This window comes from Morone saxatilis, unplaced genomic scaffold (assembly GCF_004916995.1).
Source record: "Morone saxatilis isolate NCDOM2014 unplaced genomic scaffold, NCSU_SB_2.0 Contig7, whole genome shotgun sequence".
NCBI classification, from domain to species: domain Eukaryota; kingdom Metazoa; phylum Chordata; class Actinopteri; family Moronidae; genus Morone; species Morone saxatilis.
In genome coordinates this window covers 7,412,770-7,432,472 of record NW_023340246.1, presented here as the reverse complement: position 1 = coordinate 7,432,472, position 19,703 = coordinate 7,412,770, and the positions used below count along the sequence as shown (strand labels likewise).

Sequence of the window (19,703 nt, the reverse complement as noted above, 5' to 3'; positions counted from 1 at the left end):
CTATATTTGGTGTATTGTTAACATTTGATTTTATATTGTAGGTATTGTTTTGGCAAATCTTCAATCAAATTAAATATAGGCCATAGTGAGGAGCTGGCTGAGGAATCAATGCTCCCTAATTTGCCTTTGTTTGGAGATTTTGCAGCAGTGGTAAGAAAAAAAAGAAAAAAAAAACAAGGAGTCATCTGGCAGCTTAAGAATCACTATTCTTCTCGGCTCATGGACCTTGTAACAAACCCACCCCTCTCTCTCCTCTCTTATTCTCTCCCTTTTCTTCTCTTTTCCTCATTCAGCCCACTCACACCACTGAAGTAAATCCTTCTTTTCCCCTGCTGTTGTTGGAAGCCGGTGGGGATGTAACAGTAGACAGCACGGAGACTTGGCCACACACAGACACACAAAGATACAAACACATACTCTCCCTTCCCCTCTCTCTTCATTCCTCTCTCTCTCTCTCTCTGTATTTTGTGGCGCAGCTCTCGGTGACAAATTGATGTTGCGGCACTTTCCCTTTCTGCAGCCTTAGCATAAAACTGGCCGAACGATGTTCCACCGCGGAATTCAATTTCACAGTTGAGTTAGGTTGTTGATTACCCTGCCAAACTCAGATTAATGCGCGTTTAACCAACATGGATCAGGAGACCCTTGGCTGACAGCCAACCAGCGGTGCTGGCCATTGATAGGGGGGCGCAAGACTGGGCCGTCCCAGCAGCAAGCCCCCCCCCCAAACCTGCCTGAGTGATTGATTAAGAGAGTTCACACCATGTAATTATACACCATCCCGACACATCAGGGCTCCTCCTCCTGCCCTGTCTATCCATGTGTGTGCGAACATGTGTGTGTCTCTTTGTGTAAGTGTACAGAGAAAGAGTGATAAGCACAGAGAGAGAAACAAATAAAAGGAAAAAGAAAGAGAGGAGTTTCTTTTATTATCCTCTCAGTCTTTTGAGAGAACAATCATGCTGTTTGAAGAGCATTTTTGGCAGGTGTGGTATAGGTAATTTAATTTAATCTCTGCAGGGAGGCGGCAGATTGATCCGCCACTGTCTGTAAACCCAAACAAATTTCTACTTTTTATATTACTTTTCTCGGCCAACCATTATACTGTACATTAGACATGCCAATGAGGATTAAATACCAGCAGTATTTTGCACCTATTTCATATTTTTAAATAGCTGTGGATTTTTACACATAAGGCGTACAGGTTCCACATAATATGACATAGCACATAGATGGTAAATATAAATTTCTGAGTTATGAAATGGTGTGGTCATTTGTGGTTTTTCTGTATATGCGTGTGTACACCGTATTATGAGTCAGACCAGTACAGCTGAGTCATACAACCGAGCTTTTAATAGGTCTCTCTGAGTTAAGCTCTACATTCTCACTGTGTGTGTTTTGTGTGTGTATACTAGTATTCAGGCTACCACACTGCTTTAAAGGAGACTCAGGTGTTTCTAGGATCTTAAGGAAGAGGCGTGTCCCAGATCCAAATGCTCCCTGGGCTCCTGGTTGATGAATGGAGTAGTTGAGGAGCATTGTGGGGTGGTAATGATAAAGTACGGCCCCTGTCCTGTGGACTAAATGTCCTCTGTTAGGTTTGTTGAGAGGTAATGTAGCTGCAGACATACCTGCAAGTAGAGTTGGCATTTTACTGTGGACAGAGTGTGTGTTTGTGCAGTCACATGGATGCATCCAACACAGAAACATCCTTCAGTAACTCAAGAACACTATGCCAATGCATAAAGTACACACACGTCTCAGAGCCTGTGTAACTGGTTGTTTCTTTAACATTTCATCCACCAGTCAAATAACCTTGTCCTTGTGCTCTCTTCTCCAGGGTGACTACGAGCATCCGTTACGTGACAGCAGTCCGCAGGTTACGGGTGGTGACACCTACCCCCGAGGGCCTCTTAAGCAACCACAGAGCCACACCAAGCCTCCTGGCTACCCCCCAGTACACCTGCCCTACCCTCCTGTCTTTCACCATTACAAACCTTCACCCTACCACCACCCCCCTTCCCAGCCCAGCCCACCATACACCCCTCAGGTACAGTATGTATATAAACTACCAGAAATTTTACCAGAAAACCATGTATCTCCAAATTTGGAGTCATTGAATTATTTAGACAAACTAATAATATTAAGTATATTAAGTAATATTAAGTATTCCCTCCCTTGGAAATTATTCAGCTTCTTAAGCCAAATAAACCATAGAAAAACCCATAGAATTGTCTGAAAAATTGTAGCATTGTAGCAAAGCTGATACTGCTGAAGATACATGGTCTTTCACGGGACATCAACAATTGTGCTGTAGATTAGGATAAGAATGATGCATTTTATGTTGTTTGGGAAGTCACTGTAGTTTAGTTAAATACAGTCTCTCTGTGTATCTCTCTCACTTTGTACATCTGTGTATGTTTTAAACACAGGGGGCCTACTCACAGCCTTCATCACCCTACATCCCCCCGGGGGCCTATCCACCTCCTTCCTGGGGGTCCAGCTCCGACACTCAACCCTCCAGAGTCTCTCATGAGCAGTTCAGAGCTGCACTTCAACTGGTAGTCAACCCAGGTGAGAAATGGACAATAAAAGATGGCACTGAACATAAACGTTTCTGTTTTCACATCAAAATTGAGCTGTGTTTGTGTTTGCCTACAGGCGACCCACGGGAATACCTGGACAGCTTCATCAAAATTGGCGAGGGCTCTACGGGTATCGTATGCATCGCTAGTGAAAAACACAGCGGCAAGCAGGTGGCTGTGAAGAAGATGGACCTCAGGAAACAGCAGAGGAGAGAACTGCTCTTTAATGAGGTGTGAAAGACTGACAGAGATGAGGCGTAACTGCAGTACACTTATCTCACACATGCTCACACCTAAAGCAGTACATTTTCACACTGACTAGATGTTATTTGTTTATACATCAACACATTTACTGTTACTGGTTTAGTGTTTTTTTGCATGTGAGAATTAGTAGAGTATTTATTATGTTGCACTGCTACTGAAGGTCATTTTGTCACAAAAATTCCCCACATGTGAGAGCATAGCAGAGCTAGCATTTGTCACCGCTTGTTGAGTTCAAACAAGCAGCAGAGATGAAACTGTTTTAAATAGCATCATTAAATGTGGCTCATTTTGTGTCAAATAGATAAAAATAAATCTCACCATCCCACACTGAAACAGTAGGTTGCTTATTAACTAAAAAAATTATTTCAGTTTGCCTCTATTTCCCTGAAATATACCCATGGCAAAAAAACCACTAGCAAGTATGCAAACTATACCATGGCTTTCGGGGGAGCTCACTTTTTTAACTGTGGTTGTGACCGTGATGCACAATATGCTGACTAAAAAATAGAGAAATGAATAATGGCAATTCGGCGTATATAGAGTGGGACTAGCAGTTTATTTTCTGTTTATTTTCTGGACTGAAGTTAATGGTATTGTGCAGCCACGCTTCAATGGTGATGGCAAGAATAGCAGTATCTTTATTAAAGTGAATTAGTGATGATCACCCTCATGCACAAATTATACATCAATAGTAGCCCAAGTTTCCGCAAAATCCATGATGATGAAGAAATGCATGGCAAAAATAGCATATTGTCAATATTTTAAAGAGGCCCCAAAATTTCACAAATTATGTTTTCAGGGGGAGCTCATGTCTCACCCTGCCACTAGCACATTTTTACATCTGTAATTGCATTTCTTTGACCTCAAATTGAGTAGTGCTCACACCTTAGCAAGAAATTTATTCATAGCTGTTTCTATTTACTGTATGCTAATTATTGAAAAATGAGCTCTGTATCATTTGCACTTGCACTGAAATAAATCATATTTGCAGACAAACTTCATGATTGCTTGTTCAGCAAAAAACTGTGAATTGAGTAAAGGTCGAATCTTGGATTTCCTTTATCAAGCAATATTGAGTCTATTGTGGGTCTCTCTGTGTGTGTGTGTGTGTGTGTAGGAGAAAGACAAGAGAGAATATATGCATATATATGTATGTTAGCACGTGTGTACAGTGAACACAGATGTGAAGCGGTGGGTGTTCAGCTGGGAACTAATTTGCTTTGTGTAATCCTATTAATTTGTAAATGTAACCATTTATAGTTAAGCCTCCAGAACATGTTCACATGAGAGATAGAAAAGTTAAATTAATAAATAATTGCAATGACATGGGCAAATTGAATAAATTATTGAAAATGATTATTTCTTTATAACATGCATTAATTAGATGTTTGTTTGTGTGTATTGATACAAATACAGTATTGAATTTAGCAATTGATAATAATAATAATTGTGTAACATGTATATCATTTTATATATATCATGTGAGCTGTCATGTCAATAAAAATTAAACAAGGAGATATATAATTCAAGTAATTTCCTTCTCTGTCTTTTAGGTGGTGATCATGAGGGACTACCATCACGAGAACGTGGTTGACATGTACAACAGCTACCTGGTGGGAGACGAGCTGTGGGTTGTCATGGAGTTTCTCGAGGGCGGGGCGCTCACTGACATTGTGACTCACACCAGGTAACTTTTCATGAATATAGAAATACAATATAAGATACTTAAGGGTACCAAAAATAGCAGTGTAAAATATAAAAAAAAAAATGATGGTGTAATGATGGTGTGGAAATAGTAAGACTTACCAAACAGCTATCAAAATGCATTTTTAAATGAGGACAATACCTGGAAGAAGGTATTCTGCGCTCCATCACCCTGACACAACCCAAAACCAAGAATACAATTTTTTTTACTGAACCTCCTCAGCCTACTTGAAACAACCAAAAGAATAGAATTATATCTGAGCCTCCCAAAGACTCTCCCTGCTTTAAATGCAATTAGTAAAATCTTAAAATCACTTGTGAATCAGTTAAGGGATGCCAGACTAAGAGTACCAGTTATAGTTATAGTTTAACATTTTAGAAAATGTGCATATTTGCTTTATTCCCGAGATATATATGAGAAGATCGATACCACTCTAAAACTATCCCTTAAATATGAAGCTACGGCTTTTTGTTTAAAGCCTTGAAACAGACAAACATGTAGCTTGGCTCTGTCCAAAAGTAACAAAACCCACATATCAGCACCTCTAAAGCTTGAAAACTTTAAAAGTTTAAAAATGACAAGTTGTGGTTCCTTTCTCAAAATTATGAACTATTTCTTTAAAACCCAAACAGTATATTACAGTATTACAGTGTGTGTGTGTGTGTGTGTGTGTGTGTGTGTTAATGTCAGTTCAGTTGTGTTCAATGATTTGGGCTTCGAGTTTGTATTTAAATGTTGACAGGGGAAGCAACCATGTGGGAGAAAGCCCTGACTGACTACGTGTAAAGTTCTGGTGATGGCGGTGACGTCAAGTGGGTTTAACTGCTAACTAGCAAAGCAAAGATCCGTTGTTAAAAAACAGTAGGTTGTTTAATTTGCTCTGCATCATCAGAAACTTCACAAAGATGGATGATTTCACAAGACAACCAGTAGAAAACAAGCAGACGGGTTGTAATCCAGTCCTGCGTTTGATAGTTTTAGGATTATTGTTCTCCAACTTTCCCTAATTGCTTCTCTGTTGTTGAGTCGTGTTTCTAAGCTGCCGCCTCATTGTTTTAAGCTTACTTTGTGCTTGGTGTTTAATTACAGTCATTTGCGTGGAGTGTCAGCATTAGCACTGTGCGGTGTCGGATGCTAATAACACGCTTTGGTGAGGCTGAGCACCGCTGCTACCGTGAAGTATTTTGAACAGTCTCCCACACAGATGTTTGCCTGTTTGTGTGTTCAGCGCATGTGTGTGTGACAGAGAGAGTTTCAGTATGCACATGAGTGCTTTTAGACATACTAATGGAAATCTCAGTAAAGAGGATATTATAGGGCACACATGTTCTCTCTTTTAACTCTCCGCTTTTTCTGCTCTAAGTGCAAGTAAATGTATGTATGTTCGATATTCTTAATATCACCAATCAGAACAAAGGAACAAAGAAAGTGGGAAAAAACATGTTTGTGGAATTGAACTTAGTTGCTAGATGTCATTAAAAGCTTGTTATTTAATCTAGTTAGCAACCATACAAATTGACCACTTGATAAAATGATTAGGCATTATACTGTATATATCTGAGGCGATTATATAAGGGATATGGCAGTGTGTCTTTTTCTTGGTAATTTCAGCTATATTTGTCCAGGTGAAAGCTTTGTGCTATTTCTGTTAAGCCTTTTGTCTAGGAAATAACTGCTGCCTGCCTCGCTTTGTGCAAGCCTCATCAGGTCTCTGGGTTGTTGGCAGCAAACGCACACACGCCGAGATACACGAACACACACGCACATCTGCGCAGACACGAGTCAGCAGTGGCAGAACGGACATCCATGTTCCTGAACTATTTCACTCACGTTCAAATTTCAATTATACTTTAGAGTTTGTTAATGAGCAGGGATTCACAGGGATTTTATCCAGTGCGCAAAAGTATATGTATAGGTGCTCGCTGGTGCTGGTGTGTGTGTGCGTGTGAATGTTTGTGTGAATGTAGGTGCATGTGTAATTCTCCTCCCCTTGGCAACCTGTACAGGCTCATTAAAACTGTTTTTTACTTTGTGTTTGAAACAATTTTCTATTTCAGTGATCCTGTTTTCTGTTGTGCTTTGTGTGTTCGTTTGTGTGTGCGTGTGTGAGGGATGTAGGGGGGTAAAGGGGGACAGTAGGAGGCGAACACGTCTCCGTCCCATTCACTTTGAGTTAGCCAGTTGTTTTCCCATTAGCAGAAGGCTCATTTATCTCTTGTGATTGTAAATGCATACATGTGTGACAATAAAATCTGCTGCAGTGTGCGTATCTATATTTGTGTGTGTGTGTGTGTGTGTGTGTGTGTGTGTGTGTGGCCTGGAGGTTGTTTCTCATAATGCAAGTTTTTAAGTGACTACTCCCACAGTGGGATCTTTTAGACTGAAAGATAAAATGAAGAGAGAGGTGTGTGTATAAATGTTGAGCATGTATGACCGTGTGTGTGTGTGTGTGTGTACTTTAATGTATATGCATGAACATGTACTTGTACTATGTTAGTCTATGCCTGCAAATGAGCGTGTCTATTTCTGCACATGTACTGTATGTGCACACGCGCACTCATAAACACACAGCATGGCCTGGCCAGCTGGGTCTAGATGTTAATGTTCAGTGGAGCTGCGAGTTTCTGTGTGAGCTCAGTCAGATGCACTGCATCGCCCCGTCTCTCCATATGGGACCCTCCTGCACATCACAGCTACAGCCGCTGCAGGCTACAGGGGGATATTTCTGCTCCCTCTTAGTTGTGTTCAACTGTAATCTCTTTGAAATGACAGCAAAGTCTGAAGCCAGACTCGTCTATGCTGTAGCTGCAAGAAATACAACCAAAGAAGTGTTATTATGTGAAATATTAAGATATACCTTCTTTTGGTATTGGCTGCATGGGCTTTTTGTTCTAGTCTCTTTGGAATTAGTGCAAATTTTGAAATGGAAATGGATTATAATAATATAATATTCACTTTTTTAAAGATAATCTGGTCTTCCTCCCTCACAGCCATCTGTCTTACCTTTCCCTTTCCCACAATGCACCACAGAGAAGGAAAGTACATACTAAATACAGAAAAGATTGTGTAAACTGTGTACACTAGACTTAATTAATACAATTTAAAACGAAAATGAAAAATAGAATAAAAAAGATTATAATTAATAGCAATAACAATAACAATAGACTTAATAATGTAAGTATGACAATAAATAGAATTTCATTAATAAGTGAAAATAAGTGATGTTCATGAGATGACATGGGATAATTAAGTGTGTGGAATGCTACAAAAATAATGAATAAATAATGTATAATAATAGTAAGACAGTGAACAATAAAAAAAAGTGCCTTCAGGCTCACCTCAGCCAAAAGACCCCTTCCCACCATGATAGTTTTTGTACAGTCCCTAATTGTATAGTATAGTATAAAATAACAAAGTTTTGGTTTTCTTAAAATTTCCACATGTCTAAAATGGTCCTATTTGTTCTTGTACTGTTAAGGTCATTGCTGATACGTATTTGTGTATTTGTGTGTGTGTCTCCTTACAGGATGAATGAGGAGCAGATTGCTACAGTGTGTTTGTCGGTGCTGAGGGCTCTATCGTACCTGCACACGCAGGGCGTCATCCACCGCGACATTAAGAGCGACTCCATTCTCCTGACCAGTGATGGCAGGGTAAGTGCACATAATGGGTGTGTGTGTCTCTTCAGTATATTTGTGTTTAGATATATTATTCATTCACACTCCTCCCCATGGGATGTTATTAAACCCGAAAAATAGCTAGTAAACTAATAGTTTAATAGTTTAAACAGGGATCTTATTAATACTCTAGGTATTAATAACCAATGTAACTACCGTTGTTCCTGTCACTGGTAATTTCAGTATAGCACACACACAGTCTCACACACTCACTGACCTTCTTCATGGGTGCCACTCCTGCCACTTGTCAACAGCCAGTGCCAGAAACTCATCATCATCAATTACTCCTCATGCCCCAGTAATTAAATCCTGCCTAATGCCACCTAACGAGCTGGTAAGACGTGATTAATTAAAGGATAATTAACCACTAATATGGGAGATTAGTGTCTTCTATAAAAGCTCTTCATCACAATGGGTCAGTGCACTTCTTGACATCAAACACAAAAGGTTCTGACCTTATCCAGTCTGTCCACAAACTTACATGATAGAGAGTGGGACCTGAAGGTGTTGGTGTGTGTTTGCAGATCAAGCTATCAGACTTCGGCTTTTGTGCCCAAGTTTCCAAAGAGGTGCCCAAGAGGAAGTCCCTTGTGGGCACGCCCTACTGGATGGCACCAGAGGTCATCTCTAGACTACCTTATGGGACTGAGGTGAGGACGACACATACATTGATCCACACTAAGAGCCAGAGAGCCTTATGTTTGTGTACTCTCTATATATCTATATATCTTTGTCTGTGTCCAGGTGGATATCTGGTCTTTAGGTATCATGGTGATCGAGATGGTGGACGGAGAGCCCCCCTACTTCAATGAACCCCCTCTGCAGGCCATGAGGAGGATACGAGATAACCTGCCCCCGCGGCTAAAAGAGTCGCACAAGGTAAAAAAGACTTCAGTGCAGTGTTAACGACCAGGAAGCACAGAGGAAGGAAGTTTAAAAAAAATAAAAATCATGATTAATTAAATGAAAAATAATACATCCCAGCAGTTTGTATGATTGTTCTAAATTATCAACATTCATACTGACATAAACATTTGTACAGACACTAACTGTCTGTGTATCTGGTCAGTTCTGCACTGCAATAAAACCTTGTGGAGCAAAACTGCATGAACCGTCATAGAGTAGTAAAGAGAGTGGAGACAAAAGTACTTAAAAATGTTAAATTTGATAACTGTAAACAAATTGTAGTGTAAGCCCGCTATTAGCAGGGCACTACACAGAACACCAATCAGTACACTGGCTGGGTGTCTTTAAATCAGACAGAGAGGTTTCAGCCGCACCAGCAGCTCTGTAAAACTGTACTTGGGCCAGCTTTGAGCTAAATGCTAATGTCAGCATCCCAACATGTTCACAATTACATTTGCTAATAATAATAAAAGATATAATGTTCACCATGTTTGGTAATTAGCACTAAACACAAAAAGTAAAGCTCAGGCAAGTATTATGGTAATAGACCAAAGGACAAATTCTGATTTCTGACTTGATGAAGGTGCTAGATGGAAAGTAAAGTTATTTAACTTCATCCTGAGGGGGACATGAACGTGTGTAAGAAATTTTATGACAATCCATCCAGTAGTTGTTGACGGATTGACTATATGAGCCTGACCGCTAGCATGGCTAAAAATGTGCTTTCCATATTCTTAATACTGTGTTTCTTATTTGGCAAAGTTTCACTTAGATGCAGCTGAGCTGATTAATGTTTAACACAAGTTCTTTATCTAAGGTCTTTGCATATATATTTGTGTTAGTAGTAAATGTCTCTTTGTAGCCTATAATCATAGATAAAATAAAGGACCAGAATTAAAGCAGTTCTTTACCTCTTCAGGTGTCCTCAGTGCTGCGGTCCTTCCTGGACCTGATGTTGGTGAGGGAGCCCTCGCAGAGAGCCACGGCCCAGGAGCTCCTCCAGCACCCCTTCCTCAAGCTGTCTGGACCGCCTTCCTGCATCGTCCCCCTCATGAGACACTATCGCCACCGCTGACCCGCTGGCCCAAAAAACCTGGCCTCCTTGACACTAAAAACACACACATACACACACTACCAGGGTGGCACTGCCCTCACCCAGCCAAAAACACCCCACCGCTTGGTGGCGCGCCACTAACACTCACACCTGTAACCGTGAAGTAGATTAGCTAGAGGAATATCTAAGAAATACATTTTAAAAAACACGACAGAGAAAAGAAGAAAAAAAATCTCCTACCATTTTGAAACTATGAACTGGAGTAGAAGAGTGTACTGTGCCACAGGAACTCTATCGTCGTCCAGTAGAAACGTGTGGGCTGGCTCGCCCTGCTGCACTCTTCTTTCTTCCTAGACTGTGAGTCTTCAGCTCCATGTAGAGTTGTAGTAGCCATCAGCGAGAGCTTCAGAGAGGTGTTGGCGAGCTGCTGGCGAGGTGGAGGGACCCTGGGGCCCCGGCGCTCTGCTCCAGACCAGAGCAGCAGAGGGCAGAACAATCAGCTGCGTGCAGAGAGGGGTCTTTGACTGGTAATGACTGTTGTACGGCTGCTGCTGCGTCGTCAGTCAGTCCATCTGAAGGACGGGCTGCTCAGCTGGTCAAAACGGAGACAAGCTCTCTTGTATCTCTCCTCTCACACACTAACAGTGAAAATGTATTTTAGAGAAACTTGTAAGTTTTTCTGTACAGTTTTGATAATTTGCAGTATTTTATCGTGTCGTAACCATTGTGATATGAGCAGTATTAAATAGAGTTTCTGCAGAGATCTTTCCTACTGTTTATAATCCAGTTTTTGCTTAAAAATATAAGAGATATCCCAAATAAACCCACCTAAACCTAACTGTTACTAAAAATACTAAATATATTTATTATCTTACATTTGTAGACAGAACTTCCATTAAATGTTGGAAAAAAGGGTAATGTCAGAATTTTGTACGACGTTTTAAAGTATTTATTTATTTATTGGAATTGAAGGTTTATTTTTTGGTAGTGTGGCCTTTTTTTTGTTTATTACGTTTTGGTTTTTTTGTTGGGTTTTGATTTACATTTCTAAAAGTGCATCGGCAGACAGTGATATCAGTTGTTATATCATCCAAGCAATACACCCAAACGTATTTATGAAACCATGAAGCCCCGTATTTACGATACTGTAAAATCATTTAAATGTAGCACAGATTGAGTGGATTTGACGAGAAAAGATTTCTTCTACGCAGACCTGTTTTCTTTTTTATTAGGAGTCTCATCCTGTTTCTCTAAATGCTAAGAGGCGCCCATCCAAGACGCCCTCCTACCGCGCAGATTTTAGGATGCTGATAAAAGGTCTCGTTTTCTACTCACATCCTCACTGTCATCATCTCACTCCTTATCCCACCTCAGTCAGACACACACTCGCTATCACTGGAACTGTGCTGCCATTCTCATCTCTGGTTGGACCGGGAGAACAGTGTAATCCTCCTCCCTGCATCGTTTTTACCCATCATTCACTGTGATATGTAAATATGACTGTGCGTACGTGAATGTGAGCGTGCATTTGTTTGTGTGTGTGTGTGTTTGTCTGTGTATGTCAAAGAGCAAAAGAGGTAGAGCGTGTTTATCTCTGTACAACATCTGAGTGTGTGCGTGCGTGCGTGTGTGTGCTGCTGACTAATCCTTGACAATGTGTCAAGACTTGAATGAGTAACACTTATCTGTGGTGTTGGCTTGTACAGTGATATTGCATGTTTGTTATCAGTGAAGCTGGTTTCAATTAAAAAACGCCCATAAAAACATTGAGATGTGTTGCATGGATTTTTCCTTCATCTCCCTCTACAGTCTCCTCTTCTTCTTCTCTCTCTGTGTCTCATATCAAACAGAGATTTTTTTTTTTAAACAGCACACTTTCAGATTATTCAAGGGAGTTCCTTTCAGTCATCAACAGTTTATTTTCCCTTTATTGTTTGGGTCTTCCATATTCTCTAAATTCAACAGTTCTCATTCCCAACTATTTCACCCTAACTTCACCTCCGCACAGAGAAGCAGAGAGACACATCCATGGATCGGTTTTGCCCTAACATATGAGGTTATTTCTCTTTCTTTCCTCTAAGCCATTTTCCTCTGAAACACCATAATGGGATATTGATTTAACTCGGACAGAGAATGGAGCTTCTCTCTCAGGGACAGATACCTCTGCCGACGGCCCAGTAAATAAAGGCACAAGTACTGGTCCCCAGTGGGACTGCAGGGCATCAATGAGGATCAAACTCAAGACTATAGTCACTGAGTTAACATTAAGGTATATAATGTAACACATCCATATATTCTCCAAAGACCACGCTCGATTGCTCCAAACACTTAGCTCCACATTAAAGTACAGGCGACTCAACACTGTGGATTCAAATGTGTGTGTTGGTGGTCTGGCAATAGCTTCAATGACTATTAATTGCTTCCATGTTGTTTTTTCATTAGGTTTATATCTGTTTCACAGCAGACCTCTCAAAAGATAAGGCCACTAACTGAGGACAATTGATAATAACAAACTGAGTCTATCTTTTTGTGTGAGCGTGTTTTTAGGCAAAACAGTTCAGCTGAGTCACAATAAAATGAAGAGATTTAATTTCTATAATTAAAATCTATTTTAAGCAATGTGGACAATTCTTTAAAAAGCATGATTTGACATTTTTTAGGGATATAAAATTTAAAATTAATAAAAATAAAACAGTTAAATAAATAAATGTTTTTTTGTGTGTCTAAAGTCTACATTGCTTATATGTGTGAGGTGTGGCAATAGGGAGCTGGCTGCATTCAATAAAGATATAAAGATATAAAGGTATAAAGCAGTGCCTCAGTGGCGCTGGGGCCTCATTAATAACAACTGTTACACCTGTGTGTGTTTGCTGAACATTTACTGCGAAAAAGGGTGGGATTTGAAGCACTTTCACAAGTTTTATGACAGTAAAAAATGTTATTAGCCTAATTGGCTAGTCTAGAGTTGAGGAAATGGCGACTTGCCGACTTCTGTGTAACAGTGAAAGGTCTATTGCTGGAGAAACCTGTCCGTGTGGCTGGATTTTACACCATTAAAAGAAACCTGTTGAGGAAGAAAAAGGAAAGCGTATTTCGGCTTTGTGAAGTTCAGCAACAGGTGAGTTTTTCCAAATTAATTGTCCATATTTCTTGTAGTTTTGGGAGGACACACACTTTGGTTACCGGTTAAAAGTTCATCTCTGGCTGAAACACACAGACTGTAAGCTAACATGGTTAGCTCTGTAGCCTTGTGTGTGTTGTCATGGCAACCTCAGCACGTCAAGGTGGGTACTTCCGGTGCATTCCTTGGTTCTGAATCAGCTTTGGAGATTTCTCACTGTTATTTGATGTTTTTGTTTTTTGGGTAGCAGCTTTGCATTATGAATAAACTGCTACACATAATGATATAGTATACTTGTAGAGACTTCCTGAAAATAAAAGCTGTAAACACTACTGTTTCCTGACCATGTGAAAATATAATTTTTTTTTTATTGGTGACAAATGTATACGAGTTGGTAGTGGAAAGTAACTAATTATATTTACTTTTTTAACTTTATTTTGATTCTTTTTTATTGTTAGTGGTGACATACATAGTACATTGGTGACATTTTGTGTTATTAATATATTTGAGTAATATGAGTGGGGTAAGGAAGAAATAAATAGATAGAATAAATAAAATGTTATAATGATAATTATGTAATTTAAAAATATATATACATTTTTTATAGCAATAAAATATGAATTCATAATACTATAATAATGTACAGAAATATGTTGGGTTGGGTATTTCATGAGTTTCGTGGCCACGAACGGCTGAGCTGTATACAAATAGTTGCATCTTCACTGCTAGACGCCTCTAAATCCTACACACTGATACTTTAAAGCTGTAGAAATGTTGTATTTTGAGTTAAAAGTGTGGAAAGCAAATTAATGTTGCATTCAATTTAAGTAGCAAGGATAATTGATTAATTACTGAGTCCTGAGAGTACGAACCAAGTAGTAACCAAAATATTACTCCTATGAAATGAGACAATCCATATTAACTGTTACAACCATCTACTGTAATGCTGCGTTGGTTCAGGTGTAGTGGGATTAATCTGTGCTTGGTCTGAATGGGCGTCTCACATCTTGAGTTGACTTTTCACAATGAAATTCCTTCAAGATCCTCTCCAACAATGACGTGGCCAGTCTGAGTGAGAAACTGGATTAAGGGCTTTGACTTTGATGTCCTGTGACTGAGGATGATGTATGACGCCCACGCTGCTGCAACAAATAGGTGTAGCTGGCACAAATGCTCTATTTATTTTCAATTAGACTTGTTCATATTGCGTTTCCTTCGAAGGCCCAGATTCAGAAGACAAAATCAATAACCTCCTCCCTGCAGCGTCTCCGCTGACAGGAGTATCAGTCACCATTTTACAGTCGTTTGTAGTCTTGTTTGATTTTGTTTTAACAACATATAGGAAATAAATTGTGATTTTTATTAGGTTTGAAGATTGAAGAGAGTGCACTGTGATGTGATAGATAATAGAAATAACTGGACGGGTGTGTAGAGATGATTCCAGCAATTTATTTCAATGAACAGAAGAATACTGCACAAAATTGCATCAGCAGAGGTTTATGCATAGACTTTGATTCTGAAAATATTATACACATATTATTATTTTTCTTATTTAATAACCTCTCTGCATTTTCATAATCACTCTCATATGGCATTCTGATAAATTCGTAACTATTTAGTACAGAATTTCTGTCAGACATTTATGCATTCCTTGCTTCCTTTTTTTTGATATGTTCCATACATTAGTGTGGAGAAAAGATTTGTCGAAGTCAAAGCAAAAACATTGCGACTCTGAATGCCACTGCACTGCACACACTACAAGACTTGTCCACTGTGAAACACTATGGCTGCATTCAAAAAATGAAATCAAAGGGACTCTTGAACAAAAAAGATATCAAGTTTAGCAAGTACAGAACCAACAATAGGTATTGAAATCATTTAGCAGCAGTTTCAGTGAGAGAAAGACAGGAGAAGAAAACAAACAGTTGGCTATTGACAGCAGAAGCTCTGGAAATTTTTCTCAAAGAGACTTAAAATGGATGAGGTAATAAACTAAATCCCAATGACGTTAAGGAAAAATGAATCAGTAAACTGTAACCTCAGGTGGGTGATTTTCAGACGACAACCACCAACCATCTGAACAAAAATCAATTATATTTTCATAAAAGCATAAATGTGTTTTTATTTTAATTAAAATTCTAATTACTGTAATACAGACTATGAATTAATGGCATTAAGATTCAATTCAGCAGCCGGGTAAATTAGATTTTGGTGGGTTTACCCTCCAACTACATCCATGCTAGGCCCCGAGCTGTCCCGTTAACTTCCAGTGGTTCCAGTGGGCCTAAAGTACAGGCTACACACATTTCTCTGTCAGGAATTCAGTCCATCGTAGGGGACCTTTCCTCTGTGGTGTTAGGCCTGGGACATCAAGGAGACAAGTCTTTTATCAGGTTAGCTTTGGAGAGAGCTGAGGGGAGCCGCCGTGCTGCTGCTGACTACATGTTCTTGTACATGGAGCGATCTCTGGGGAGTTGGGGCTGGGTCGCTGTCAGTTTCAGGTGGAAGTGGTAGATGGTGAGTGTGATGACGATTATGAGGGCCAAAATGAAGCCCAGTATGAGGGGGAGGGTCTCCTCCAGGCGCTCCCGCTGGTCGGTGATGCACTTGTAGGCTGCAAAATGTGGAATAATGAACACAGTCAGCGTGGTGAATATGATGGATAAGGGTCCCACATGGCCTTAGTGTGTGGATTCATTCAGAATTCATGTGTATTGTCTTTTCTGGCTGGAATTCAGATTTTTTAACGCCTTTCAATGGACTTGTACTATGATGATATAATCATATCATTTTACTTAATTCTGTCTAAATTTGGGCTGCAACTAACTTCACTGTTGTTTAATTTGCCAATTGTTTTCTTCATTGACTGATTAATTAGTCTTTAAAATGTCCAAAAACAGTAAAAAAAAATGCAACTCAGAATACCCTAAAGCCTACGGTGATGTCTTCAGATTTATTGTTTTAGGGCCAAATATATTGAGTTTACCATTGTGAAGGATTAAAGAAACCAGCAAATATTCATATTTGAGAAGCTAGAACCAGTGAATTTGGGTTATTTTTGCTTAAAAAAATGACGATTATCAAAATAGTTTGATTGATTTTCTTCAATTGACTATCAATTAATTGAGTAAATGTTCCACATTTAATGAAATGATTACAATTAACTTACTTAGTAACAAAATTAGGTATTTTAGTTTTGTGGTGCACATTTTTTTTCAGCGTAGTCGTGTGTGTGTGTGTGTGTGTGTAAAATGGAGGTAGCCTTTGTGTGTGTTTGCACAGAAGCTGCTCCTCAGGTTTTTATTCGCTAAATTTCTCAAATTTCACACAGATGCTTCTTCTCTCTTTCAGTTATACTATTAGTCACATGCAGGTTCTCCCCTCTTTTGTCCCCAGTTAAAGGCATGTCAACACACACACACTCAACTTTACATACATGTGTGTCTGTAAGGGGGTAAGGAAAACACCTGAACCCACAACTGGCTGCACAGGACAGTGTGTGTGTGTGGTTTAAAGTTGAAGGTGTTTCTCCCTGTGGACCGCAGTAATGCACACTAGGAGGGAGGCAGTGAAGCCTGCACAGCCTAGTTTACAGCAGCTCAGAGCAAATGATTCTTCCAAGGTGATTGGCTTCAGAGGACGGCCAGGTACATTGAGTGTGTCTATAAAAGCTGCATTGAGGGCAAGGATATAACTGCACTCATAAAGTCCTAATGACCCCCACCCTTCTCTCCCTTTCTCTCTCTCTTTGCGTCTCTTTCGTCTCTCTTGCATCCCCTCCCCCTCTTTTTTCTCGTTACCCTGTCTCCCTCTCTGCAGCCCTATGTACTCCTCACACTGCAGCAATAACCCCCCAGAGGTGCGTGTGTGCGCGTGTGTCTGTGTTTGAGTGTGTGTCCGAGAGAGAAGTCGATGCAAAGTTGTAGTACCCTCACCCCCATTCTCATCATGATTGTCATTTCTGCTTTTCTTTATGTGTGACTATAAAGAGACACACTAGCTAGTGTGTGTGTGTGTGTGTGTGTGTGTGTGTGTGTGTGTGGCAAAAGGTTTTTTGGCAGCGTTTCTCAAAGTGTAGGTGGTTCTTACGTTCACTGAACATGAAGTCAGAGGCGATATCGAAGGGCTGGATCTGGATATCATACAAGGAGACAGTGATACCCTTCTGGTGGTCGCTTGAGATGAGGGTGAGAGTCTGCTGCGCTTGGCACACAAAGGAGTGCCCAGCGGGGGTCACCAGGGCCGACAGGCGGTGGGTGCTGGCTGTGTGCTTCCCAGCTGGAGAGAGGGGATGAGTTGTGAATAAATAAGCATAAAGGCATTATAATGTAACTAGTTTTAAGGTATGTGTGTGATTGGCCTCACTGCAGGCCTGTGTCAAAACAAGATTCATGTAAATTGCTACATTTATGATATAGAATTATATAATATATCAATTGGTTGGCTCCACTGCAACTAAAAGCAATAGAAACAATCAAATAAAAGAAACTCGCTAAACTAAAATAAAATGAAATAAAAAACTTACAAATATGTCAAGTTGACAATCACATTATTAAAACTTGAAATTTAATTTATTAAATTGTGTGCAGAGTTTATTATTTATAGGATTGATGCACACCATTTGTTTTTCCACATTGTAATAATAACAATAGCATTGATACTACTACTACTAATAATAATAATAATAATACAAATTGATTATTAATTGCAGATTTTTCATCTTAAAGGCCTACTAAAACTTAGGGCACTATATAAAATATGTAACATTAAATATTAAATAAATTCCACTAAACAATCTAAATATTGTATACAAGTGGGTGTAAATCATAAATCGTGCGTGAGTCCAGCTGAATAGAAATTTGAGTTGAACTGCGATCACAGCAGGCGGATGGAAATGTGCTGACTGGCTACTGTACACGGGCTCTCTTCGGCGGGAGACTCACGGTTGTACGCGTTGATGAAATGCGATGTCTCCGAGGTGTCGTAGACGAACTGGACCTTGCTAATCTTCCACACCTCAGTGCCCTTGTCACGGAACTCCTGCAACACGCACACACACGCAACACACACACACACACACACGCACACAAACGCGCGCGTCAGTCTGGGCTTTTCCACGGAGAGGGCAGGTTGGCCCACACTCAGCAAAAAATGTTCTTCGGCTCCTGTCCATTGTTGAAGACGATGAGTGAAGTCATTTCCTTTAACTAAAATATTCTCTCTTACATCGAAACATAACATGTGACATGATTCCGATACACAATTTGTAATAGCAAAATTTGACCACATTTTTTAAATGAAAGACTATTACGTCGTTTCAGATTGCTCAACAAAAATGAGAATAAAAGTGAAAGTAAATTAGTTAATATATGTGTGTGTGTGTGTGTGTGTGTGTGTGTGTTGAGGTGATTTATGGCGATATGCTGGATTCCCTGGAGATGTTTCAGAATCATTTTTATTGCATGTGATGACAGTATATGCGTTATTGACCGCGTTCTCGCCCACCTTGGAGAAGTAGATGCGGAGAGTGTATGCGTTGTTCTTCCAGGTTATGTGGATCTCTGACTCCGTGCTCCCACATTTCCCCTCGATTTCTGCCCCACGGGGCAGAGTGAACGACGCCTGCTCGGTGATGAGCTGCAAAAAGATACAACAACCACGTGAAGAAAGTTGGCAGATTACGGACTGTGATGTCGCTGGAAGGAGTTTTTAAGCCTTACGGTCCGTTTTTACGCACGAACTTACAGTGTAACCAGATATCCATAGCAGGGAGGATTATTTGAATGAGTTGTTCTTACAAACAGAAACAGAGAAGTGTCAGTTTCATTAATGATAAAAATGTGTGATATCGCAAAATGGTTTCCTTTTCCTGGTGATTGTGCTGTTGCGACGTCAGCGTTTTACGCACGACCACACACTGCAGAAGCAGTTTCCAAATATAATTCTAATGCTATCAAAATACATTCCCTTATGAGTAAAATAAAAACAGTCAGTTTAAATAAATGGAAAGTATTTTGCATTTCAAACACTTCCCAAGTGCTGCATCCACCTTTACGCACAGCGGCAACCCTTTTAACGTCTTCACCACACAGCCACATTGTATGCAGCGTACATGCTTGAAGCAGCCACTGCGTTTCATTTTCTTCAAAGCATCCACACGTATTAAAATGCACAGGGGGATTCCTTACGTCTATCCCGTTGAGAGCGATCACGTCATATGGCACGAGGAATTTCACGGCGAACTCCACCATCAGACATGTCGTGCCGTTCTCCCGGACCGCGAAGATGGCTTTGTCTGGGTTGTTCGACAGACCGGACAAGTTCTCCCCTTCCTGCTCCGCCAGCACCACGGACAGCGCCAGCACACCTGACCACAGAATAGAATATTGGT

General features: G+C 40.1%; 2 protein-coding genes across 6 annotated transcripts in view; one reads left to right on the top strand and one right to left on the bottom strand.

Moving 5' to 3' along the window:
* The window catches only part of pak5 (p21 protein (Cdc42/Rac)-activated kinase 5), a 62,958-nt gene extending 50,997 nt beyond the window's left edge, over window positions 1-11,961 (top strand). For all 5 annotated transcript variants that reach the window (XM_035679055.1, XM_035679054.1, XM_035679053.1 and 2 more), the window contains 8 exons: window positions 1,841-2,050; window positions 2,433-2,574; window positions 2,662-2,816; window positions 4,403-4,536; window positions 8,081-8,207; window positions 8,756-8,881; window positions 8,976-9,110; window positions 10,057-11,961. In XM_035679055.1, coding sequence (XP_035534948.1) covers window positions 1,841-2,050; window positions 2,433-2,574; window positions 2,662-2,816; window positions 4,403-4,536; window positions 8,081-8,207; window positions 8,756-8,881; window positions 8,976-9,110; window positions 10,057-10,212 — 1,185 coding nt within the window. In that variant the 3' untranslated portion in view covers window positions 10,213-11,961. The remainder of the gene's footprint in view (window positions 1-1,840; window positions 2,051-2,432; window positions 2,575-2,661; window positions 2,817-4,402; window positions 4,537-8,080; window positions 8,208-8,755; window positions 8,882-8,975; window positions 9,111-10,056) is intronic.
* A 2,804-nt stretch (window positions 11,962-14,765) lies between these two features.
* lamp5 (lysosomal associated membrane protein family member 5) lies at window positions 14,766-19,679 on the bottom strand (the record flags this gene model as incomplete). Its single annotated transcript, XM_035679058.1, is given in 5 exon segments — window positions 14,766-15,926; window positions 17,402-17,590; window positions 18,256-18,352; window positions 18,818-18,949; window positions 19,501-19,679. Coding segments are annotated over 5 exon segments (773 nt in total), but the record flags the coding sequence as incomplete, so codon positions are not given.
* Between the last annotated feature and the right edge of the window lie 24 nt (window positions 19,680-19,703).